Consider the following 25,339-nt stretch of genomic DNA (forward strand, 5'->3'; position numbering starts at 1 on the left):
ATAAAAAAAAAAACTGTAAAAAATAACGGCTAGTTGACGTCAGTTAGCCATTGCATTTGAAAATTTAGCCTAGCATTCTTATCAGTTATATCCGACAAGAATGCTCAAATTTTTTGCCAGCTCGGGGCTGACTGGATTGGGCCAGCCCTTTGGCCCTTTAGTCCTTTTAGATTATGTGGGGCCTACGAGCTCTCTGGCCTAGCCCTCGGTTGGAGATGTTTTTCCGACATTTTTTTGCCCTCTAGCCTTCTGGATCATTTGGTTGGAGATAGCCTAAAAAAAAGTATATGAATATCACACTCCTTTCAAATATTTGATTAAGGGGCGGTGGGGAATGGTCAAGGTGGTGGTGGGGTTCTAGAGTTTCATGGCGGATGAGAATGCATGGTATGGGTTGGTTTTGGGTTTCCCACATCCCCTCGTGCGCGCTATCTGTCATGGATCATGCAATTGGATGACGGCTTCCCCTTAATTATCATCATCAATAGCGTGCTGCCAAAATAGAGAATCTGTTTAGGGCAATTTCATTTTTTACCTTTTAAGATAATTTTTTGAATTAGGCATAGGTTTTTCTTGTGTAAATTTACTTGGATATATTTTCATGGTGATTGGAATTGGGTATATATTTTTTTTGGTAATTTTAATTGGGTATATTTTTAATGGTAATTTGATTTAGGCATATTACTTTTTTGGTAATTTGAATTAGGTATATTTCATTTTTGGTAATTTGAATTTGGTTATCCATGCACAAAATAAAATGTACCAAGAATAATATACCTACCAATTTGTTGGCGTGAGTCGTAATTAAACGTAAATAACCTCTGTTTGTTATTTACCTAGTCTGCATATAGGTGAATTCATAATAATCATATAGGTACATTCATAATAATGCACACTAATTATTGACTAAGAATGAAGTAATGATATACTTACTATCTATTTGTATCATCATTTGTATAATTTATTTAATATAGATAAGATCCGTCAATGCATGTGAATCTCATTTTTATTAAAAAAATGATAAAAATAAATAGTAAAAGTATCATTTTTGTTAAGAATGACATAATTCTAATTAAGTTTCATTCCATTTTTCCATGGTAGTGGTTGTGCGATCCATTGGAGGGTTGTCTTGTCAGCCAAGTAGAGCAGAATATAAGTGAGTGAATGTGGGAGACAGCCAAAAACATTTAAAGGTTAGCAACAGTTGACAAAACATCTTTTTAGGGCCCCCTGGGAACCACACGGGACCCACATCCTTCTCACTCTATCTCTCTTGACTCTGTTGACTCCCCCCTTCCTCTCTATATTTATATCTCTAATTCCATCCCTAACTCTCCACCTCCACTTCTCTTCTTCTTCCTCTTTTTTCTCTTACGTTGCTAATCTATCATTTTCCAGCTTAATCAGCTAGATTAATTAGGTGATTGACCAATGGCGGACGCAGCAGGTTCGGCCTCTGCAAAGAGAATGTGTTCGGTGCCTGAGAGGCTCCAACTGCATGGTGCCATGCTGGCCTTGCAGTTTGGCTATGCAGGTTTTCATGTCGTCTCAAGAGCTGCCCTAAACATGGGCATTAGCAAGCTCGTTTTCCCAGTTTACAGAAACATCATAGCTCTTCTCCTCCTCCTTCCCTTTGCCTATTTTCTAGAGAAGTACATACTGCGAAATGATTTTCTTATACACTTTTTATCTTTCTATACGTTTATGTTTATTTCTGTCCATTAATTTCTTTTATTTATTTTTTAATTAAAAAACAAGAATGTGTGTTGAGGAGAGAAAATGATTGTGCGCTTATTTATAATTAATAAAAATTGCATATTGAGATTAATTAACACGTTCATCTTGTTATTTTTTCTTGGCTCCATCAGGAAGGACAGACCTGCAATCACTCTAAACTTTCTCATCCAGTTCTTCCTCCTTGCGCTTGTTGGGTATGATGAAATATACTTACACATTTGAACAGTCGAGACCTATATTGTTGCGCTAATTAACTATTTAATAATCACCTTTTTATTCATTAATTAATTTTCTTAATTTACAGAATTACAGCAAACCAAGGATTCTACTTGCTGGGGTTAGACAACACATCACCCACCTTTGCTTCTGCAATCCAAAACTCCGTCCCTGCCATTACCTTCCTCATGGCAGCCATACTCCGGTAACGTTATTAATTTACATAATGAGTCACAACATTTTAATTCCTAAGTCTTTTAAGAAAAAAAAAATTACTTTGTTAACAAGTGTTTCACTTTTATGCATCTAAATAACATTAAATAAATTAATATTGCAGGATAGAGCACGTAAGACTGAACCGAAAAGATGGTATTGCCAAGGTGCTCGGAACGGTCTTCTGCGTCGCCGGAGCGTCTGTAATCACGCTCTACAAGGGCCCCACCATATACAGTCCAACTCCTCCACTCCAGATGATGAGATTGATGAGCAGTACTACTACCTCTGCAATCTCATCAACATCTTCGTCAGCAATAGTGTCGACTCTCTCATCGCTTGGCGATGCAAAGGGGAAGAGCTGGACTCTGGGCTGCCTCTACCTGATCGGACACTGCCTGTCGTGGTCCGGTTGGCTCGTGTTGCAGGCGCCGGTTCTGAAGAAGTACCCGGCCAGGCTCTCAGTGACATCGTACACGTGTTTCTTTGGGCTGATACAGTTCATCATAATTGCTGCAGTTTTTGAGAGAGACGGTCAGGCTTGGATCTTTCACAACGGTGGTGAAGTCTTCAGCATTCTCTACGCGGTACGTATTAGTAGCCAGGCTCATTACCTAATGACGATCACTGTTTCTTAATTCTCAGTTAAAACTAAAAAGCCTTCTTAATACAAAAAAATTTCAAGCTTCGCCTGGTTTATACTTACTAGAGCATTTAATTATACAAATGTTTCATGTAAAAAAAAAGTGGCATTATTTATAAGGTAATACATCCAATTGTTATAAAATGAAGAGCATGCTCCTCAGGAAATTCGTCGTATCTGTTGTATATCCTCTTTTTCCATCTTTTATATTACATGACACGCATTAAGAAAGTCAATTCTTTTCATAGCTTTTGAATATTCTTCTTTCATGCTTCATTCTTCGATTATGGCTATGGCGTGATGTGCCATTTTTCTGGTTCGTTAACAAAAGCTGTCGGAAGCAAAAAGTTAAAGTCCGACTAGTCATCAGAAATAAAAGGCACAACTTGTTCATATGCGAACCAGTTGCTTCTTACTTAAAAAGTTTCTGGGGGTGAAAATTCAAAAGCAATAATGCAGGGTGGTGGGTATTGAAAATGAAATGAACTATACTGATTCTTTCTTTTTATTTTTTTGTATTTGTGTAGGCTTCCTTTTTTTTCCCTCTATATTTTTGTTTTGTGGTTAAATGGAATTATAAAATTGCAGGGAGTGGTTGCATCAGGGATCGCATTCGCTGTACAGATATGGTGCATCGACAGAGGGGGCCCTGTCTTCGTGGCCGTATATCAACCTGTTCAGACCCTCGTTGTCGCTATAATGGCCTCCGTCGCTTTGGGAGAAGAGTTCTACTTGGGCGGGTACGTACTTCATACCCCTGATCACCACTACCTGGGTTCATATAAATATGGAAATTTTAACGAAAAACTCCTGATATTGTTATCTTTAACGAAAAATCACATTTTTATACTAAAAAGTCAATTATGTTATTATTTATTTTGTTTATCATTAAAACTCAAAATTTTGTAATCTTTTTTATTAATTTTTGTTATAAATAATATAATAGAGAAACTTCAGTAGTTTTCCGACTTGGAATGATATCGTTTACAAAAGTATGGAACTCCTATTTTTGTCCCATGGTGATTGTACTGGTGTGAGAGCTGCCATAATTTAAGCAGTCCTACTACATTTTCTCTCTCCATAAAATGTTTATCTGAAAGTTTTGGGATTCATTCACAAATAGGTTGACAAGTCTAAAGATTGATAACAAAGATGTAGTGTATATACCAATCTTCACCGATTTGAGCATAGATAACAAAAAATTATTATGTGGTATTAAAATACACTATATATCAAGTAATATAACATTTCAGCTTTGTTTAATATGTGTTTAATTTATTTATTAATATTATACTTCAAAATATAAATTCATTATCATACACCCATATTTTGATACGTAAATTCGTTATTACAACTTTAAAAAGAGAGAGACACACACACATATATATATATTAATAAATGAACAAGATTTTGAATAATCCAGAAGTTATGTAAAACAGATGCATCATAGTTTGGCCTCATCTTTGTTGTTGTGGAATATAAATATATCTTAATTATTGGTCTTGTACAACATTGGACAGGATCATTGGGGCAGTGCTGATCATAGTGGGACTATACCTTGTGCTGTGGGGTAAAAACGAAGAAAGAAAGTTCGCTCAACTAATTACTCAAGCAAGCGGCAGGGTTGGAAGCCAGTCCACTCCAGAGCACACAAACAACAGGAAAATCCAAACCAAAGCGTCCCTCACTCAGCCACTCATCCCTCCATCCACCGAAAATGTTTGATTGCCATTTTCTAACTTTTAACGACAATCTTGGGCCCTTCTCCGTCAAGAGATGTCAGGGGACACAAAAAAAAAAAAAAAAAAAGTACTGCCGTAGCCATATAATATATCAGAAAGCTTTGTGTGTGTAATGAAGGTGTTCTTTCCTTTTTCTCTTTGTTTTTTGATCACTTTTACTCAATCGCTTTCTTTAGTAGAAGAAGGAGGAAAATCAAAGAGCGGGAGAGATCTCCCGCGGGGGGGGATGAATATATATCATCGTTATCATTGTCAGCTATGTGGGGACTCAGAGCCTTAAATCTCATATGCTTTAATTATATGTTAATTTTATGGTTTGATTAAATGAAAAAAAATAGGTTTTCCTACACAGTCAAGGGCTCAAAGCTAGTTAGTGGATTCTCATTAAAGGTGAATTTGAACTACATTATTCTGGCTAACCCATAATCCACTTCCCCATCCCTTTAGTAATAATATCGTTTGTGAAAAACAATGCTGGCTAGTTGATGCTCTTCATATCACAACAAATAAACTCATATAGTTAATTACATTTTATCACATTGAACCATGATACTTTTTGTTACATCCCACATCATCCAGGTGAGTGGATCTTGTAAGCCTTATATGTATATTCCCATCTCTACCTAGCATGAGGCCTTTTGGGAGCTCACTGGTTTCCGGTTCTATCGAAACTCCGAAGTTAAGTGAGTTCGTGCGAGAGCAATTCCATGATGGGTGACTGTTGACCCTAAAAACTACTAAGCCTACGTGGCACGCATGCCGAGTAATCTATAAGCTAACTACGTCCTTCGGTGAATGCGGGGCGTGCCAACTCGTCGGCCAAGCTCGGCTGAGAAGTAAAATTTGTTGATGTTGCGTTGGGTCGCGCTACTGACTTCTGCGTCTTGCGATTGCGGCCGAGAAAGGAACACGTCTCGGCCTCTTGGATTCTCGAGCCTGAAGACAAGGCTACTATTCTTACGAAGTTCACGAATCGAATTCGGCTTTCAATGTGCCGAATGTAATAACTGTAACACCTCAGTTTGCCGAGAAGGCTGATGAGATGACCTCGACCAATAAGGATTCAGGAATCCTTCTCGACCGAGACTTGGATAGGTAATCGACCGTCCTCGCCGTAGTGCTGTTGATGCCAACAGAAGATGCTGCGAGACCGACTGATTCTACGGTGACAGAGCTATCTATGCCGACTTAAGATATCACCAGCTATTTTCACAGTGTTGTTGATGCCAACGGAAGATGTGTCAGCGAAAAGAGAAAATGAAAAATCTCAAAGTTGTTGAGAGAGTTTGCGCAGGGCAGTTTTGTGTTGAATTGCAGGGGGCTCTTGAATGTTGCACTTCCTCTGTATTTATAGGACTGATGTACGTATTTACCGCGGCCTGGATGATAAGCCTGGATGATAAGCAGAACGTTTCAATTGCATCTGGAGACTTGGTAATGGAATATTCTGAAACACGAAATGGCGACACCATACGGATCTGGACGGCAAATGGGACTTCTATATGCTAATCTACTTTATTCCAACCTTTGACTTTATCTTTTATCCCATTACTTCATTAGTTGGAAAGCCACACACGGCAATTCAATTCTCAAAACAATCACCTTGCTTTTCTCAATGCTTATTTGCCCTACACGTTGCAGATGTCTATCCAATTACCTATTGGAATTCACCCAATCCGCAAGTTTCCTATGCATGCATGAAGACCATGTGTCCCAACAATTGCTTTGCCATCTTATCGCCACCATGTGTAGAATTATTTCCCAAGCATATCACCATTTTTTCCCTCAACCTCATCGTATGCATGCAGATCCGTCAACCAAAATTGATCCAAACCACACATTCAAACCAATTCGAATCGTGCTGCTTGTTTCCAGCCTGAGATATATTTTCCATCTTTCATAAGAAAAAACAAGATAAATCACTATTAAAAGATAATTATGATAACAATCACAATATTATCCTTCAATAATTACAAAATTATCTTCACTTCTTTTCATCCAACGGTTATGAGCAACGTCTATTCAACGGCCTTGATTGTACAGGCCGAAGATGTAATTTCGGGTCCAAACAGTGACCCACTGGGAAGTTCTCGTGTGAGTTCCCAGAAACAAAACCGTGAGGGCGTGGTCGGGTTCCAAAGTGGGCAATATCATGCTACGGCGAAGTCGAGCCCGGAATGTGGTGGGGGTCCGGGCTGGGATGTGAAAATTTGGTATCAGAGCTGATCTCTGGCCGGAAGTGTGCTAATGAGGACGTTGGGCCCCTAAGGGGGTGGATTGTTACATTCCACATCGCTCAGGGGAGTGGATGGGTGACCCACTGGGAAGTTCTATTGTGAGTTCCCAGAAACAAAACCGTGAGGGCGTGGTCGGGTTCCAAAGTGGGCAATATCATGCTACGGCGAAGTCGAGCTCGGAATGTGATGGGGGTCCGGGCCGGGATGTGAAAATTTGGTATCAGAGCTGATCTCTGGCCGGAAGTGTGCCAATGAGGACGTTGGGCCCCTAAGGGGGTGGATTGTTACATTCCACATCGCTCAGGGGAGTGGATCATGTCAGCCTTATATGTATATTCCTATCTCTACCTAGTACGAGGCATTTTGGGAGCTCATTGGTTTCGAGTTTCATCGGAACTCCGAAGTTAAGCGAGTTCGTGCGAGAGCAATCCCATTATGGGTGACCCACTGGGAAGTTCTCATGCGAGTTCCTAGAAACAAAATCGTGAGGGCGTTGTCGGGGCCCAAAATGGACAATATCGTGCTACGACGAAATCGAGCTGGGATGTGGTGGGGGTCTGGGCCGGAATGTGACAAATTCTTTTTTTTTGAGAAAGAGTGAACCATGATACATTTTAAAATTTCTCAAATTTATATTTTCTGTTTACTTGTTATGGTACTGGGACCAGTTGAGTTTCACAAAAAAAAAAAAGAAGCAATGGGGTCAATTAGCACCTCTAACTCTAAAAATAATTACAAAATATAGTTGAGTTGTTTTACATGAGATGCTCCTCCAAGTTTCACATTCCTCTTAGTTGTGGTTTACTTTTTGTATGTAGATGCTTGTGGCACATTTTTTGTTGTTGTTGTTCTGTCCCTTCTCACTGCAATGACCAAAGACTACAATTAAATGTATATATTGGAAAAATGTAAGTGTTAGAAGTGCAATGTTAGAAAATCAGAACCTGCTGATTTATTTCTAAACTACCTTAAACTTCGGTGTGAAATATCTACATATGTATATCACAAATCAGCTCAACTCATAAGTCTATGTGTATAATCACAATAAGAAAATTTTGATATTGGTTAAAGCTGGTCAAATTAGTAATTGGTGTTTACGATTCTTTATGTTAGTGCGGTGACAAAATTGCAGGTAAGATTTGATGCATGATTATTTTCAGATCCTAAAATCACATCATTAAAGAGTACATTATTTGAAACTTGAAGGGGTCCAGAATAATAATGATATTAGGTTTTTTCTTTTTCTTTTTTGTAAGAAGTATGCATTTCTTTTATAATGGTAAGCTGCTTTTCCTTTTAATGATGTGAATGGCATTCATGGTTTTCATTAAACAATGCAGATATGAATGCTCTTTAAAAGTTGAACTGTATGTTTTTTGCGTCTAAACAAATATTTTATATTTCTTCCTACATGAAAAAAAAAAGGGTTGAACTGTTGCCTTGCCTGCCCTTAGTCCTAACAACATTCCAAGAAAAATGTATAAAAACTAATATAAGTGAATATTGTTAAAGTTTATTATAGTGATAGATTCAAATAGAGAACTGTTATTAGCACTTCAAAAATTTCATTATACACTCATCATAAGTGTATTTTTCATTCTAATTATAGAAAGTTTGGAATGCCAAATAAGATTTTTAAAGTGTTAATAACAGTTCCCTTCAAATACTGTGAAAGTTTATTATAGTGATAGATCCAATTTCGACCTTTGAAAAAAAAAAATAAGAAACATAAGCTTAAACAATGAATCTGTATTGGAACTGGCATCATCATCACTCTTCGTCCTCATCTATCATACTAGTGCTAGTACCGTGCCTGCCTTTGTAATACCGAGCCACCCACAAATACACCAAGAAATTAACCCCATTAATGGCGGTCAAGATCCAATAAAAGTAATTAAGCTTGCTCTTATTCAAATCATTCCTCAGCCAACCTTCTTGTACTCCGCCCGTCGTACCCTCAATGATCTTAACAAGCGCCGTGCTCAGCCAACTCCCGATCCCAATCTCACTCAAAAACATCGCACTACTAATGCTCCTAGTACCGTCCGTGGCCTCATCGTAAAAAAACTCCAACTGTCCAACGTACGTAAAAACCTCGGCGGTCCCCATGAGGAAGAACTGCGGAAGCAACCAAAACACGCTCATTTTGCTCAACGGACTCAACTCATCTCGGCGTTTCTTCTCGACCAAGGCAGCCGAGGCCATGGCGAATATGGAGACAAAGAGTCCGACCCCCATTCGCTGTAACGATGTCATGCCACGCGGGTGGCCTGTGCGTTTGCGAATGATTGGGACCATAAACTTTTCGTAAATGGGGACGAGGATTAGGGCGTTGATAGCTGCGAAGAAGGGGACAGAGCCTGCTGGGATTTCAAAGTTATGGCCCAGTTTGCGGTCGGTTTTGCTGGCTTGGCTGACGAAGAAAGTTGAGAGTTGAGAGAATGATAGGGCGAGAGCTATGGTTGATGCCCATATGGGGAGAACCCTAATGAAGCATTTGAATTCTTCTACTTGGGTCACTGTACATAGCATCCAACGACTCTTTGGGTTGCCCTCTGGGTCTGTCATCACAGCTGCCTTGTCCAAAAACCTGCATATTAACCAATTGATTAAGTGGCTAACTAACATATAACTTATAACTAAATCATACAAATGAGATTCTTTCATTAAGCTCATGTTCATGTTCATTAAGCTTGCGCACACTGCACAAAACAGTTAGATACACACACACACACACACACACACACACACACACATATATATATGTATGTACACTATTTGATAAAAGATAGAGCTTAACTATATATGCATTGCTATTTATGCAGCCCAAAAACGAGACATATTAAGACTCACTTGTACTGTGCAGTGTGCGCTAGCTTCCGGACACCGAAGATATCAGACTTGTCAGTCTTAACCTCATAAAGCTGAGCATCACGCGCCACCTCAACTCCGCTCCAATGGTTCCTCACTGAGGCCACAACAACCTGAATAAATCTGGTGAAAGGACTCCCCATAGGCTTCTGATAACGATAGTACCGAACACCGGCGGCAAGGATGACGACGGAGCAGATCATCAACCCCGTCGGGATTCCGAAACCCCAAGTCCACCCCTTCTTATCTTGTATGTAAACCAATACCGTGATCCCCAAGAGTGCGCCCATGTTTATGGCAAAGAAGAACCAATTGAAGAACGAGTATTTCTTTACCATTTCTCTTGAATCAGCCTCGTCGAATTGATCGGCCCCAAAGGACGAAACACACGGTTTTATGCCGCCGGTTCCAAGGGCGATGAGACCAAGCGCGCCGTAGAGGAAGGCCGTCTGGCTATTGGTAGCTTGGTTGCATGGTCGAACCGTGCATGGCGGTGGACGAAAGCTGTCTACGGAGGCTGATACTGTCAACAAGACCATACCCTATAAAACAAACATTGAATTTATTACACCACCATCTTTTGAGAATTTTTGCGTTTTCACAAAATTTATTGAAATTTTAGAAATTATGTTAATACACGTTGAGATTTTAAATTGTTTTCACGTAACTTCATACATTCAAAATCAACTGACAAGTTTAACCATAAGTTTTGAATTAGCTACACATCCTTGAGTTTTAAGCCTATTTTCACATGCCTGTAAGGGCTTTTATAGAAAACACTTATACTTATAAATTATTTTACTAAATTACTTGTATTATGAACACGCTAAGATTTATATTAAGAATTCAAGTGTTTCTTTAACATAACATTGAGAAATACTTTTCAAAAACGTTCCATTACTAAAAAATATTACTTAACTTTTTGTCAAACGGTAAATTAGAAACTTTTAATTGTCAAAAAAACTCTTCCATCACTTCCAATAAAAATCCCAAAATAACCCAATAAATCTAATGGGCGTAACAAAGTTGATGAAAATCCAAAATGATGGGCTTTCATACCACAGTATAGATACAAGAGAAAATGATGATGGTTTTGAAGCGGCCCAAGTAAGCATCAGCCACAAATGCTCCAAATAGTGTGAGGACGTAGGCAGCTCCGATCCAATCCGTCACATGAGTCGCCGCGTTCGGCAGCGCCTGCCGCATCTCGAAGACCAAATAGGCCACCATGTTCACCGCAATTGCAAAAAATGCCAGCCTCTCAGCCACCTCATTCACTACAATCAATTAAGTTAAAAAAAAAAAAAAAACCATAAACTAATTCAATCTTAGTTAATCAAATTTAACATAAACAATTAATTCAATCTTAGTAAAAAGCACCTATGATAAATGGTGAGGCCTTCCATCCTCCTGTTGTTTGCTTGTCTGCAATTCCCCCCCTGAAGTCCACACATCCATTGCTTACCAATGTTGTGGTTAGGCTTCCTTCCTGCATGTTGATGTTAATTAGTATATAGCTAATTTTATTCAGAGGCCTTTAGATCTTTGTCCGAAAGCTTCAGCTGCTTTCGGATTTTGTTAAGTTCCATTTTCACAAAGTTCCATTTTCATATCAATTTCAGTTCAGTTGATTTTTTCTCGTGGATGTTTTGCTCTTTATAGTAAAACTGAAAATATATGTTGATTTACGCATCATTTACTCACATTTGAATCTTTAATACTATAGTATTATGGGTGATTCGGGAGTGAGGTGCTTAAAAAAAAGCACATATGAAAAAAAGCTGTGAGGGTTTTAGGTGTTTGGTAAACTGAAAAAAATGACTTATTTTGGAAGCTGCTGTGAGAATAAGCTGAAATTAAAGGAAAAAGTTGAAGCTACTATTTGTATCTTTGGAAAATTGATTTTTTTTCAAAGCACACGGAGTTACAGTGCTCCTTTAATGAAAAGACCCACTATCAGATTGTTTTTTTTTTTTTTTCAAAAGCACTTTTACAAAAAAGTTTACCAAATACTCTACTGATTTATTTCATAGCCGCTTATTCTCACAACAGTTTTTTTTCAAAGCACAGCAATACCAAACCAGCCATCTACAACTTAAAGTGAAACGAAAAACATTCTAAAAACTCATAAACAAAAATAAAATAAAATAAACTGTGGTATATATGTAAAAAAGATACAATAAATCCGTGTTACAAGGAGGGTATTAAAAAATTATAGAGGTTATTAAACATGTAAAGAGCGACCCCAAACCATCATGGCTCCCCGCTTTGCGAGGATTGGAGAAAAAACATCTATCGTATTCATTCTTATCCTTGCTTTGCAAATAAGCTATTTCAATAGATTAACATGTGATATAAGTAAATAAACATGAACGAGTTTTACAAAGTTAAAAAGACTACCATAAATAAAGGATGATATTGGCTAATGCAATCTCCTTCTTTCACCAATCAAACATATACAATAGAAATTAGAGGCTTTTAATTTCCACCCGAATCACATTGCCTTCATTTCATATTCCATCAACGTCTGTCATGTAATCGAAGGACAAGGCGAAGAAGATGATATGTGAAGTCAAGAAAACACAAGAGGAAGAAGTTTGTCTGAGGAATGCTAAATCCTAATGAAGTAAGGGGTATATAACAAGAAGTAGAAGAAATATGAGGGGGGAAAAAAAAGAGTGAAAAGAAACAGGAAAGTACGAATCCGTACAATTCCACAAGCCCTCAACAGGAAACTACACTTATGGGTGAATTTGATATCTTTTGTTCATGGTCATAATGGTGTGTTTGCTTCTTTATACTCAAATTCGAATTCCTATATCAAAGTCATTAAAATATCGTATTATCAGAAAATATTTTTACCTTCTTGACAGTCTCAAAATCTTCAAATTTTCCCATGGAGGGCTGAATGAAGGACTTTTGCTTCTTTATACTCAAATTCGAATTCCTATATCAGAGTCATTTAAAATATCGTATTATCAGAAAATATTTTTACCTTCTTGACAGTCTCAAAATCTTCAAATTTTTCCATGGAGGGCTGAATGAAGGACTGTTCGAAATACGATTCGTCAGCAGTTGATTTAGGTTGCTCCATTGAAGCTCAATTAACCAAACTTTGAGTTTTCAGGCAATGCTTTCTTCAAAGGGCTAGCTAGTCAGGAGATTTAAAAGCAAGCTGACTAACGTGTGATAACATATTTAAACTAAGTTGGTCGATGTCATTACAAAATAAATTTAAGGTTGTTTCTGTTTGTTCTAATTCAACTTCTGACTTATATGATTTGGACTGTTTGTTTCAAGAGTTTGTTGGGGGCGGCACTGTAAACATAACGGATTAATTAATCCCACGAGTCGGGAGGTTGAGCAAAATGTTGGATAATAAGGCAAGGTGGTGGTGGTTACAATGGAGCTGTTGTGTACACAGCCTCAAACGTAATAAAATGGAAGACGTAGGAAGTAGTCAGACTGCCGGCTAAACACTTGGTCAAAAGGAGAAAGGACAAAGAGGAGCCATATGGCACATACATCACACAAGATACTCTCCTTCGTTCTGTTTGAGGGTGTTATTAAATGGAAGTCTTGCATTAAAGTGTAAGTTCCAATGACAATACGATGTTATAAACTACTTTAATATGAGGAGAGGGTGTTCGAATTCAAACACAAGATGGCATACATATCGCCATGTGGCCCGTGTCCAACTTGCTAAACTCAAATTTGCTTTGCATTAATTGAGATGAGGATTCGAACTTAGGTGTAATGCGTGGTCCGGCTACATGGCAATATGTATGTCCCCTTGCATTTTTTTTACAAGAAACAATAATGTGATATTTCATTAATCAACATAAACAATTACAAGGGTGCCATTTGGTACATAGCTTTAGTAACCAATAAATTGATCTTGAGTGAATTTGCGCAGACAGACAAATAAGAGTAAACCCTTGTAGACTACCACAAGCACAAACACACAATCTCCAAGCACACAAGTGCCACCAGTATAGATCTATCACAATAAATGATAGTTACAGTAGAGAAATACAGGCAGCCACATTGGTCATCATTGAATAACGAAGCCACATAAAATCATCACAGTAGAGCAGGACTAAATCAAGTCATCATTGATAGACGAGACTACATAATGCATTGCACAAAGGTGAAGACAAATCTAGCCAAAACAACAGCCCCACCACACTGGTCAACTCATCACAATGGGGGACGAGGCACTCAGGCCAAGGCCGCATACAAATTCACAAGACAGTGAGGTACCGGCATACACACATCAAACACCAAAAGGGCTAGCCACAATAGGCAGTGAAGCTTCCAGGTCCGAGATGCACAAGTCGAGCTGCCAGATTAAGCCAAGTCGCCAGATCTAAGTGCACATGTCATTGCAGCCACCGGAACCAGGCAAGGAAGGTGACACCACCATGGAAACGAGTTGACGAAGGTGGATCCAACCCACTTGCAGCACCAATCCACTCCACACCAAGAAAAAATGAGCGCCAAATCAAAGAAAATCTTGAAAGGCATGGCCCCGATTAGGGAATAAGGCATAAATCATGGAACGCTGCACACTAAATGGTGTGTAAGAAGCACGGGAAGGGAGAAGAGGTAGGTGAAGGCCGGGAATGAGTAGTTGGCTTGAGGTCAGGGGGAAAGAAAGCCGTGTATGGCGAGGGGGAAGAAGGCTAGGATAGGGAAGAGAAGGAAATAGGAAGGGAGGAAAGGCTAAGAGGGAAGATGCCACGGGTCTCCAGCCATAGCCAGAGGTCGGTGACGATGGAGGTAGCTGGCTAGGGTTTTGTTGAGGGAGAGAGCTTTGGAGAGAAAGAGATCGATTCCCCCGTGCATTTGATTAGTATTGGATTGAATGCTAATATTTTTTACATGATATTTGAGCAGATTATTCACATTTTAGGCGCAGCGGCTACATGCTGAGCTTGAGTGATGTCGCTCATGAGAAAACATGTTGAGAGTATCACTCCTCGTTGTAAATAGAAACTCATTGCAATTTGTTTTTGTGTTGGATGATCACGTTCTAACTTCACCAAATTGGAATTTGGGCTCATCCCAAAAGTGAATCATGAAAACCCAATATCCCTAATAACTCATCAGTCTTGGACGGCAATCCAAAACCCAAAAAACTTAATTCAAGTTTGCTAGCCAAGGCCCAATCGATAAAACCCAACGAACAATATTTGTACCAATAATTCAGGAGACGTGCATATTCGATCCCAACGGTGAATATTCCATGCCTGATTAAGTGATTGGTGCAAATGACAAAGTATTAATTTTGTGTTGCATGTACAAATCGCGAAAGCACTTAATGCTTTTGACTGACGGTTGGCCGCATGTTCCTACGTGTCCACCACAGCAGTCAATCAATCTCTGTGTCTCTTCACCCAGCGCCAACACCTTCAGCGGAATTTCGTACACGGAATTTTGGGTGGAGCAACCATTTATTTATAACACGTAATTTTGCACATGGAAGTGGCTTAAGCGGGAAGTGCTTACCAATGGTGGTACAAAAAAGCACTGGGATGAGGAAGGCAGGGATGAGCTCTGCTGGGTTTGTGCTGGGTATGTTACTGATTGTCCTGGAGGTTTGTGATGGTGGAATAACAAGCAGTTATGTCCGGAATGATGACTTGTCCCTTGATATGCCTTTGGACAGTGATGTGTTCCAAGTTCCTCCCGGATATAATGTCCCCCAACAGGTATCTTTTGTCAGAAACCATGCTTTTAAGTTCTGATTCATACTTCTTGTTCTAATCTAAACTACTCTAATTTATTGCTATTGAGCGTAATGTGCAGCCTGATTACATTGGACCAGTCAACTTACCTAATTCGCGTGGGCGATTTATGTTTTTGATTTTTGGGTAGTGGGCAAACTTCGATAAGGGTTGTTTTTCTTCTAAATTTTGAGTGCTGTGATTACTGAAGGTGCATATAACTCAAGGAGATCATGAGGGTAAGGGTGTGATTGTCTCTTGGGTCACTCCAGATGAACCGGGTTCAAGTACAGTGATTTACTGGGCAGAAAATAATACCAGCCTCAAAAAAAGTGCTCAAGCAACTGTTCTCACTTACAAGTACTTCAATTACACTTCTGGATACATTCATCATTGCACCATTGACAATTTGGAGGTAAGTACTTGCCACTAATTGGTTGCCCTGCATTCTTTGTGTTCGAATCAAATTGAATGTGGAGTTTAATCAATCAGAACTGCAGTTTGACACCAAATACTACTATGAAGTCGGGACTGGGAACACCGCGCGGAGGTTTTGGTTTGTAACCCCTCCTAGGGTTGGTCCTGATGTTGCTTATACTTTCGGCCTCATAGGTAATAAAATTTGATCTGCATTGGAAATTTTATATAAATTGACACACTTGTGCTTTTTTTTGATGTTTTTGAACCATATATTTGTGTGTTGTGTGTTGTTCTCATCACTCTGGTGTGCATTTTGAGCAGGGGATCTTGGCCAAACCCACGATTCAAATGATACTCTTACACATTACGAATTAAACCCTGCGAAAGGACAGACATTATTGTTTGTTGGGGACCTCTCTTACGCAGATGATTATCCGTTTCATGACAATAACCGGTGGGATACATGGGGGAGGTTCGTAGAGAGAAATGTTGCTTACCAACCGTGGATTTGGACTGCAGGAAATCACGAAATCGATTTTGTTCCTGAGCTCGTAAGCATCTTTTTTGTGTATTGTTTGTTGGTGACCTCACTTGTTGTAGATGATTAAATATACGATTAAGTAATTGCAATTTTGTTGCAGGGTGAAAGTACACCCTTCAAACCATACACAAATCGGTATTTTGTTCCCTACGAAGCTTCGGGTAGTACGTCTCCTCTTTGGTACTCCATCAAGAGAGCTTCAGCCTATATCATAGTCTTGTCCTCGTACTCAGCATATGGTAAGAATGTGTTAGGAATGTCGGTACTACAAGATAGAGAATGCACAAAGTAAAGTAGAAAATGGACACCAAAAATTTATGTGGTTCGGCAATTTATGCCTACGTCCACCAAACAAGGATCAATCTTCACTATATGAAAAGATGAGTACAACAAGAGTAGTCTTACCAAGCCAAAGACAAGGCTTGATGGATACAAGAAAGTAGGACACACACTTTCTATCACACTAAACTTCACTCACACAATGTGTAGTGGAACACTCTCACTCTCACTCTTGGAGTGGAACTCTAGCTTTGGACTTGATCCTTTGCTACTCACTACTCTCTTGATTTGTTGGTTCACTACAACATCACACCCATATTTATAGGTGAGGGTTTGGCATTCTACTAGTTTCTAGTGTATTCTTCAAACCTCTAGCATAGAAAGATCTAGACTAGCCACAAAAGTGTGGCTTCTAGATCTTTCCATTTGCAACCAAGGAAGCTAGTACTCTCTAGCTTCTTCCATCAACTTAATAACATGCTAGAATTGTCTAGCATGCTCCAGCCATCTCTCTTGCTTACTAGAATAATCTAGAACATTGATCATGGGCTGGACCATATACCAACAATCTCCCCCTCCAGTCCATGAGGGAGGAATTCCGATCATGACTCCAAGTTACCTGGAGTCCATCCCAGCAGCCTTAATGCAGAATTCCAACTTTGATTTTGTGACCACCTTTGTCAACATGTCTGAAGAATTATTATCGGTATGAATCTTCTTCAGCTGTAGCATCTTGTTCTCGATAGCATCTCTAATCCAGTGATAACGAATATCAATGTGCTTGGTGCGTGAATGGTATGCAGTGTTCTTGCTCAAATCCAGAGCACTCTGACTATCACAATAAACGCCATAATCACTTTGCTTAAAACCCAACTCTTGGAGAAACCGCTTCAGCCACAACAACTCCTTGCATGCTTCTGTAGCGGCTATGTATTCAGCCTCGGTTGTAGACAAAGCAACACACTTTTGCAACTTGGATTGCCAAGACACGGCTCCCCCTGCAAAAGTAAACAAGTACCCAGACGTAGATTTTCTGCCATCCAGGTCACCTCCCATGTCAGCATCTGTAAATCCTTCCAAGATTGGTTTGGAACCGCCAAAGCACAAGCACATCTTAGAAGTCCCCTTCAAATATCTGAGAATCCACTTAACAGCTTCCCAATGGTCTTTCCCTGGATTAGAGAGAAACCTGCTCACCACACCTACTGCATGAGCAATATCTGGCCGTGTGCACACCATTGCATACATGATACTTCCTACTGCTGAAGAGTAGGGAACAACTGCCATTTTCTCCTTTTCTTCATATGTTTTTGGACACGACTCTTTGCTCAACTTGATATGATTGGCTAAAGGTGAGCTTACCGATTTGGCTGCTTTCATGTTGAACCTTTCAAGCACCCGTTCAACATATTTTTCTTGTGACAGCCACAACTTCTTGGATTTTCTGTCACGAATTATCTCCATGCCCAAAATCTGCTTGGCTGGCCCTAAGTCCTTCATGTCAAAGGACTTAGATAACTCTTCTTTGAGCTTTTTAATCATAAAAGCATCTTGACCGACAATCAACATGTCATCAACATAAAGCAACAAAATGATGAATTTACCTCCAGAAAATTGTTTGATATAGACACAAGAGTCAGCATGAGTTCTCTTGTACCCATTACTCACCATGAATGAGTTGAACTTCTTATTCCACTGTCTCGGAGCCTGCTTAAGACCATATAAGCTTTTCTTGAGCTTGCACACCAAAGTTTCTTTACCCTTGACTTCAAAGCCTTTGGGTTGCTCCATATATATCTCCTCTTCTAAGTTACCGTGGAGAATCCAGTTTTAACGTCTAACTGCTCGAGCTCAAGATCCATGCTTGCTGCCATACCAAGGATAACTCGAATGGAAGTCATCTTCACCACCGGTGAGAAAATCTCATCAAAGTCAACTCCTTTCTTTTGACCAAAACCTTTGACAACCAAACGAGCCTTGTACCTTGTCATGTTGTCGTCATTTTTCAATTTGAACACCCACTTGTTTTTCAATGCTTTTCTGCCCTTTGGAAGCTCCACCAGCTCATAGGTATTATTCTTTAATAAGGAATCCATCTCTGACTCCATTGCCTTCATCCATTTATCACTGTCGTTATGAGCTCTGGCCTCCTCATAAGTTTCGGGCTCTCCATAATTAGTCAACATGATATACTCTGATGAAGAATACTTGGTAGACGGTCTTCGACTTCTGCTGGATCTTCTGACCTGATCTTCATTCTCTTGCGGGGCTAGAGGCTCCCCCTGATTGGATTCTCCTTGAATCTGCTCTTCTTGACTAGGCTCCCCCTGATCAGCAATCTCATGGTCTGGCACATCTTGATCAGGCTCCTCTTGATCAGCATTATCTGATTCTGCAGGCACTTCATTGGCAGTTGCTTCAGGGATGTCATCGTGACTTTCTTCATCTGAAGCTAATGGATCAACTCCTCTGACTGCGCCATCTGGTTGTGCCTCTTTATCCGAATCCCCAATTGTTTGATCTTCATAAAAGACCACGTCTCTACTTCGGATAAAGTTCTTCTGGTATGGGTCCCATAATCTGTAACCAAAATCTTCACCGCCATAACCAAGAAAGATGCACGGTGTAGCTTTGTAGTCTAACTTCGATCTCTGCTCTTTGGGCACATGCACAAAAGCTTTGCAACCAAACACCTTCAGATGAGAGTAAGACACATCATTACCAGTCCATACTCTCTCTGGAACATCAAGACCTAATGGTACTGATGGAGATCGGTTGATCAAATAGCAGGCTGTCCTTACAGCTTCACCCCAGAACTGCTTAGATAACTTTGCAGTCCTCAACATACACCTGACTTTCTCCATGATGGTTCGGTTCATTCTTTCAGCAACACCGTTATGTTGTGGAGTTCCAGGAACTGTCTTCTCATGACGTATGCCATGTTTTACACAATACTCTCTAAACTGGTGAGATGTGTACTCGCCGCCGTTGTCGCTACGAAGGCACTTAAGAGGTTTCCCAATTTCCCTCTCCACCATGGCATGGAACTCCTGGAATGTCTGAAACACCTGGTCTTTGGATTTCAACAAATACACCCACACCCTTCGTGAAGCATCATCAATATAAGTAACAAAATATTTATTTCTTCCAAGTGACTCGACTTCCATGGGACCACACACATCTGAATAAACAAGATCTAACAAGTTTCCTTTCTTTGTAGATGAAACAGAAAAACTAACTCTTCTTTGTTTTCCGAATAAACAATGCTCACAAGAGTTTAACGACGTACCTTTGGCAAAGGGAATGTGAGACTTCTTTGCCAAAACCTGTAGGCCTTTCTCGCTCATGTGACCTAGCCTCTTATGCCACAAGTCTAGAGATGAGTCCTCCACAGCATTCAACTCACCTTTCAAAACCTTGGCATTTGACCGGTACAACGTACAACAAAGTCGTGCTCTTGCTACCACCATTAAGCCTTTAGTAAGCTTCAATTTTCCTTCGCCAATATGGTGATAATATCCTTGTCGATCAAGGGTACCGATGGATATCAGATTGAGACGTATATCAGGAATATGTCTCACATCTTTCAACATCAATTGGCAGCCGAGATTAGTTCTTAGACATATATCACCAATTCCAAGAATTTTGGAATAGCTTTCATTCCCCATCTTCACTATGCCAAAGTCACCTTCTTTGTATGTACTGAAGAACTCCCGTTTGGACGTAGCATGGAAGGAAGCTCCATTGTCAAAGATCCATTCAATGTCTCTGTCAGAGTTGCCCATATGCAGGCATTCACCAACAGACAATATTTCTGGTACATCACCACATATGACAGCAGTGGTATTGCCAGTATCATCTTTCTTCTGATTGTTTCCTTCCCTTTGCTCTCTCTTCCAAACTCGACAATTTTTCTTCATATGGCCTTCTTTGCCACAATGGTGGCATGCACCCCTGAACCTTGACTTGGATCGGCTAGGACTCCTGCCATGACCTCTAGGCCCTCTACTCTTGCTTCTTCCGCGGTTCTCTGTGACAAATACTTGGCTGCTATCTGTGCCAGAAGTCTTTCTCCTTGTTTCTTCATTGAGCATGCTATTTTTAACATTATCAAGGGTAAGAACACCATTAGAAGCAGAGTTACTTATACTCACCACAAAGGTCTCCCAACTGTCTGGCAAGGATCCAAGTAACAAGAGCGCTTGTAGCTCGTCCTCGATCGTCATTTTCATAGTAGCCAACTGGTTGATGATATTCTGGAAATTGTTCAAGTGTTCTGCTACACTTAAACCATCCTTGTACTTCACATTGATGAGCTCTTTGATCAAGAAGGCTTTCTTAGCTGGAGTCTTCTTCTCGAACAAGGACTCAAGCTTTGTCCAAAACTCGCGAGCATTGGTTTCATTAGACACATGGTGAAAAACACTATCATCCACCCATTGTCTAATTGTGCCAATAGCCTTGCGATTCATCTTCTTCCACTCGGCATCAGACATGCTCTCGGGCTTAGCGGCATCTCCTTCAATTGGCTCATGCAAATCCTTGCAATAGAGAATGTCCTCCATCCTTGGCTTCCATGTTACCCAATTGGAGTTGGTGAGTTTGATCATAGTGCCACTTCCTTCCATCTCGTAGTACGAGCCAACCGGGCTCTGATACCACTTGTTAGGAATGTCGGTACTACAAGATAGAGAATGCACAAAGTAAAGTAGAAAATGGACACCAAAAATTTATGTGGTTCGGCAATTTATGCCTACGTCCACCAAACAAGGATCAATCTTCACTATATGAAAAGATGAGTACAACAAGAGTAGTCTTACCAAGCCAAAGACAAGGCTTGATGGATACAAGAAAGTAGGACACACACTTTCTATCACACTAAACTTCACTCACACAATGTGTAGTGGAACACTCTCACTCTCACTCTTGGAGTGGAACTCTAGCTTTGGACTTGATCCTTTGCTACTCACTACTCTCTTGATTTGTTGGTTCACTACAACATCACACCCATATTTATAGGTGAGGGTTTGGCATTCTACTAGTTTCTAGTGTATTCTTCAAACCTCTAGCATAGAAAGATCTAGACTAGCCACAAAAGTGTGGCTTCTAGATCTTTCCATTTGCAACCAAGGAAGCTAGTACTCTCTAGCTTCTTCCATCAACTTAATAACATGCTAGAATTGTCTAGCATGCTCCAGCCATCTCTCTTGCTTACTAGAATAATCTAGAACATTGATCATGGGCTGGACCATATACCAACAGAATGCTCCCTTGTCCACAATTCATCTTGCATGAGCAATTTCATAGAACTATGCCTTTCGTGGTTCTTTATGCTTGTGTATGTGCGCGCGTTGCGAACTGTGCTTTGTTTGCAGGGAAGTATACTCCTCAATACAAGTGGCTAGAGAAGGAGCTGCCGAAAGTGAACAGGACAGAGACGCCATGGCTTATTGTTCTTATGCATTCTCCACTGTATAGCAGTTATGTACATCACTATATGGAAGGAGAATCCTTCAGAGTTATGTACGAGGAATGGTTTGTGGAATATGAAGTAGATGTTGTCTTCGCTGGCCATGTTCATGCCTACGAACGATCTGTAAGTGTACCTTGTGCATGCCTGTGAACAATCTATTAAATCTATGGCGGTTTCAGATATGAATGTTTGCATCACAGGAACGGATATCAAATGTTGCTTACAACATTTCGAATGGACTCTGCACTCCCATAAGCGATCGGTCAGCCCCGGTTTACATAACCATCGGAGATGGAGGAAACCTAGAAGGCTTGGTTACCGAGTACGATGTTAATCTCATTCATACTATCTGTGAGCAGTCCTTCCTGTTGATCAAAAGTTTTGAAATTCGGGTGGCATTTTGTGTTTTTTCTGCAGAATGACAGAACCACAGCCAAGTTACTCAGCTTTCCGGGAAGCTAGCTTCGGTCATGGGATTTTCGATATAAAGAACAGAACTCATGCCTTTTTCAGTTGGCACCGGAATCAAGACGGGTATGCGGTTGAAGCTGATTCTCTGTGGTTAAAGAACAGATATTGGAACAGTTTGGAAGACTCATCATCCTTAGCTGCATTTTAGATCAAGTTTTCACTGCCCTCCAACCATGTAGACTTGCTGCACAAATTTCACTCACCTGCCATACCTAATGTTTGCATAAGTTGTATGTGTAAATTTAAGAGTAAAGAGATGGGAAGGGTGAGGTTTCATGTAATCTTTGTAGAATACCACTCTATTCATCATTCGGAATAAAACAATCCGTTCTCCATCCTCATTTAATTCCAAAGGTAGAACCATTTTCACTGATTTTTTTGTGTGTTGTCAGTCACCGCTATCTTTTCTTCCTTTTTTGAAGAGAGAGGGTTTCATCACAGATAAAGTAGGGAAGTGAATTCAACATACAATTTTTTTTCTGTTCGACAGAGCCTTGTGAGTTTTGAGTTAGACAAGGTGCTACGGTTGGATTGTTTCGTCTATTTCGTGTTTCTATCCAAGAGGCAGAAAGCGGAATCCTTCAAATCCTGATGACGAGACTAGAAAACTTCCCATCAAAACTTGGAATCAAACCAGGAAAGGAAATAATTGGAATTAAATCCCACAAGAAGACGAAATAGGCGAAGTAATCCTATTGTTGTGCCAAAGATAATTCAAAAGACTCAAAACTTAAAAGGCTCACCTGGTTGATAAGAATGACGAAATAATTCAACCGTCGTATTTGGTCTAACTCAAAACTCATAAAGCTCATCCGGTGCCTCAGATTAGACTAAATTAGACAACTTACAAGATTCAAAAGGAAAATCATTCACATAATATAGAAGAGACAAATTAGAGCCATAAAAATACATGTATACTTGTATTTCATTCATATCATACATGCATACACAAGGACAATAGCACTTGCAACAAACCCCTGCTAGCCACGACTCATTTACAAAACCTGACAACATTTTTTTTGAGTTTTTTTGGTACACCCCTATAATTTTTGTCCAAAAACCTACAGATGGAAAAAATTTGAGGGACAGAAAAAAACATGATTTACAAAAGCAGAAAAAAAGTGTATCTATATCATTTCTTATGAAGTAAATAACTAGTACCTGCTTAAGACAAAAGAAGAGAAACAAAGTTCTTTAGCATAAGAAACTACACATCTAGGCTTGGTCTGTCATAAGGAATGAAAGGTAGATGAACAAAAATATACACCAGAGTTCAGTCGTCGCACTACCATCTAGTCTACCCTTAGACACACTTCAAATATGGTAAAGAATAAAATTATGACTCGTCAACTCCAGTTGCAGTAAGTTCACTTGTAGAATTGGCAATAAATCTCAGCATTGACAAAAATACATGATGCTTGTTGAATGGGAGAGACAAACATGGCTTGAAATCCTATAATAAGACGAAATAAGCGAAGTAATCCAACTGTTGTGCAATAGCTAATTCAGAGGACTTATATGGTGCCTCGAATTAGATTGAATTAGACAACCCACAAGAATTAGAATGGAAATGGCTCACATTAATTAACCATTGTGGCTATTCTAACTTAGAAGTCAGAAAACTCAATTGGTTAACTCAGAAGGCTTAGCTAGTTAATATAGACATACAAAAAAGATCGTATCTGGTCTAACTCAAAAGGCTTATCCAGTGCCTCAAATTAGATTAAATTGGATAACAAATCGCATAATATAGAAAGACTGGAGCCACAAATACACATGTATACTTGTATATTTGTATTATATTCATCATACATACACAAGGACAATAGCACTAGCAAGAAACTCTGCAAGCTGCGACTCTTTTACATAACATGCACATTATATTTTCTTATTGGTTTATGATATTGTAGACATCGAAATTTCGTAAATAAATATTGACCGGTAAATCAAAGTGTCAACGCTCATGTATTACATAAGTTTTACACTTAGCGTGTGACTCAACGAAAATTGAAATGAGTTGGAAAAGTCATCAAATAGGACACGTGTCAACACCTGGCAGAAACGACTTATTTCATCTGGAATATTATATTCAAAATTAGGCCTTGGAAATTTCTATAAATACAAGCCTATTTCATTCATTTAAGGGAGCAATTCATATTACACCTTAAAGCTCTAAAGCTCTGAAACTCCGAAGCTCTCAAGCATCCAGGTTCCCGAAGAATCAAGAAAGCCTTTTTCGTTCTTCGTTCATCGTTCATCCTAAGATCAAGCCCCAACGGCCCTTCGGATCAACAATCATCCACCAATTCAAGATCAAGCCCCGACGGCCCTTGAAGAAAGCACCATCGTTCATCATCCGTTCATCCAAGATCAAGCCTCGACGGCCCTTGGATCAACAAACATCAACAAATCCATACATCCAACCGTTCTTCAAGGTCAAGCCCAAAAGCCATTGAAGATCCGTTCATCACTGTTCTTCAAGATCAAGCCCAAAAGCCCTTGGAGATCCGTTCATCACTGTTCTTCAAAGATCAAGCCCAAAAGCCCATTTGAAGATCCGCTCAAATCCACCTTCAAGATCAAGTCCACGGCTCTTGAAGAACGTTCATCCTTAGATCAAGCCCAACGGCCCTTTGGATCAATTGCACATCCACAAATCAACACCTTACGGAGATCGAATCAGAGGATCAAATTAGAGAGAGATTGTAACCCAAAATCATCAAATACAAATATTTGTTTGTGCACGTCGTTCTTGTCTCTTTCGTTT

General features: G+C 39.7%; 3 protein-coding genes across 4 annotated transcripts; 2 read left to right on the forward strand and 1 right to left on the reverse strand.

The window, feature by feature from the left end:
- Window positions 1-1,262: 1,262 nt before the first annotated feature.
- LOC103450427 (protein WALLS ARE THIN 1) lies at window positions 1,263-4,902 on the forward strand. Its single transcript, XM_008389771.4, has 6 exons — window positions 1,263-1,652; window positions 1,869-1,931; window positions 2,042-2,158; window positions 2,291-2,753; window positions 3,398-3,549; window positions 4,330-4,902. The coding sequence occupies exons 1-6, from the start codon at window positions 1,432-1,434 to the stop codon at window positions 4,532-4,534; spliced, it is 1,221 nt and encodes a 406-aa protein (XP_008387993.1). The 5' UTR covers window positions 1,263-1,431; the 3' UTR covers window positions 4,535-4,902.
- Window positions 4,903-8,498: 3,596 nt separating this feature from the next.
- LOC103450567 (protein NRT1/ PTR FAMILY 8.1-like) lies at window positions 8,499-12,753 on the reverse strand. Its single transcript, XM_017336561.3, has 5 exons — window positions 12,655-12,753; window positions 11,040-11,148; window positions 10,719-10,936; window positions 9,642-10,201; window positions 8,499-9,378 (listed from the first exon to the last, which is right to left on the reverse strand). Exons 1-5 carry the CDS (start codon window positions 12,751-12,753, stop codon window positions 8,559-8,561), a joined length of 1,806 nt encoding a protein of 601 aa, XP_017192050.3. The 3' UTR covers window positions 8,499-8,558.
- A 2,127-nt stretch (window positions 12,754-14,880) lies between these two features.
- On the forward strand, window positions 14,881-22,907 carry LOC103450426 (purple acid phosphatase 2-like). 2 transcript variants are annotated; one of them, XM_008389770.4, is made up of 8 exons: window positions 14,881-15,373; window positions 15,600-15,803; window positions 15,889-16,000; window positions 16,130-16,359; window positions 16,450-16,588; window positions 22,004-22,224; window positions 22,302-22,423; window positions 22,519-22,907. In XM_008389770.4, exons 1-8 carry the CDS (start codon window positions 15,008-15,010, stop codon window positions 22,718-22,720), a joined length of 1,596 nt encoding a protein of 531 aa, XP_008387992.3. In that variant the 5' UTR covers window positions 14,881-15,007; the 3' UTR covers window positions 22,721-22,907. The 2 variants fall into 2 exon arrangements, with proteins under 2 accessions (XP_008387992.3, XP_070669491.1); XM_070813390.1 differs by lacking the exons at window positions 22,302-22,423; window positions 22,519-22,907 and having other exon boundaries at window positions 14,967-15,373; window positions 16,450-16,591; window positions 21,889-22,050.
- Window positions 22,908-25,339: the final 2,432 nt, after the last annotated feature.

This window comes from Malus domestica, chromosome 15, assembly GCF_042453785.1.
Source record: "Malus domestica chromosome 15, GDT2T_hap1".
NCBI lineage: Eukaryota > Viridiplantae > Streptophyta > Magnoliopsida > Rosales > Rosaceae > Malus > Malus domestica.

Coding starts and splice junctions, on each gene's coding strand:
- LOC103450426 (XM_008389770.4), top strand. CDS start 15,008: ATGTTCCTACGTGTCCACCACAGCAGTCAATCAATCTCTGTGTCTCTT. Junction 15,374..15,599: donor GATATAATGTCCCCCAACAG/GTATCTTTTGTC, acceptor TGATTACTGAAG/GTGCATATAACTCAAGGAGA. Junction 16,360..16,449: donor TCGATTTTGTTCCTGAGCTC/GTAAGCATCTTT, acceptor ATTTTGTTGCAG/GGTGAAAGTACACCCTTCAA.
- LOC103450427 (XM_008389771.4), top strand. CDS start 1,432: ATGGCGGACGCAGCAGGTTCGGCCTCTGCAAAGAGAATGTGTTCGGTG. Junction 1,653..1,868: donor TTTGCCTATTTTCTAGAGAA/GTACATACTGCG, acceptor TGGCTCCATCAG/GAAGGACAGACCTGCAATCA. Junction 3,550..4,329: donor GAAGAGTTCTACTTGGGCGG/GTACGTACTTCA, acceptor AACATTGGACAG/GATCATTGGGGCAGTGCTGA.
- LOC103450567 (XM_017336561.3), bottom strand. CDS start 12,753: ATGGAGCAACCTAAATCAACTGCTGACGAATCGTATTTCGAACAGTCC. Junction 10,937..11,039: donor GGCCTCACCATTTATCATAG/GTGCTTTTTACT, acceptor AATTGATTGTAG/TGAATGAGGTGGCTGAGAGG. Junction 10,202..10,718: donor TCTCTTGTATCTATACTGTG/GTATGAAAGCCC, acceptor TTTGTTTTATAG/GGTATGGTCTTGTTGACAGT.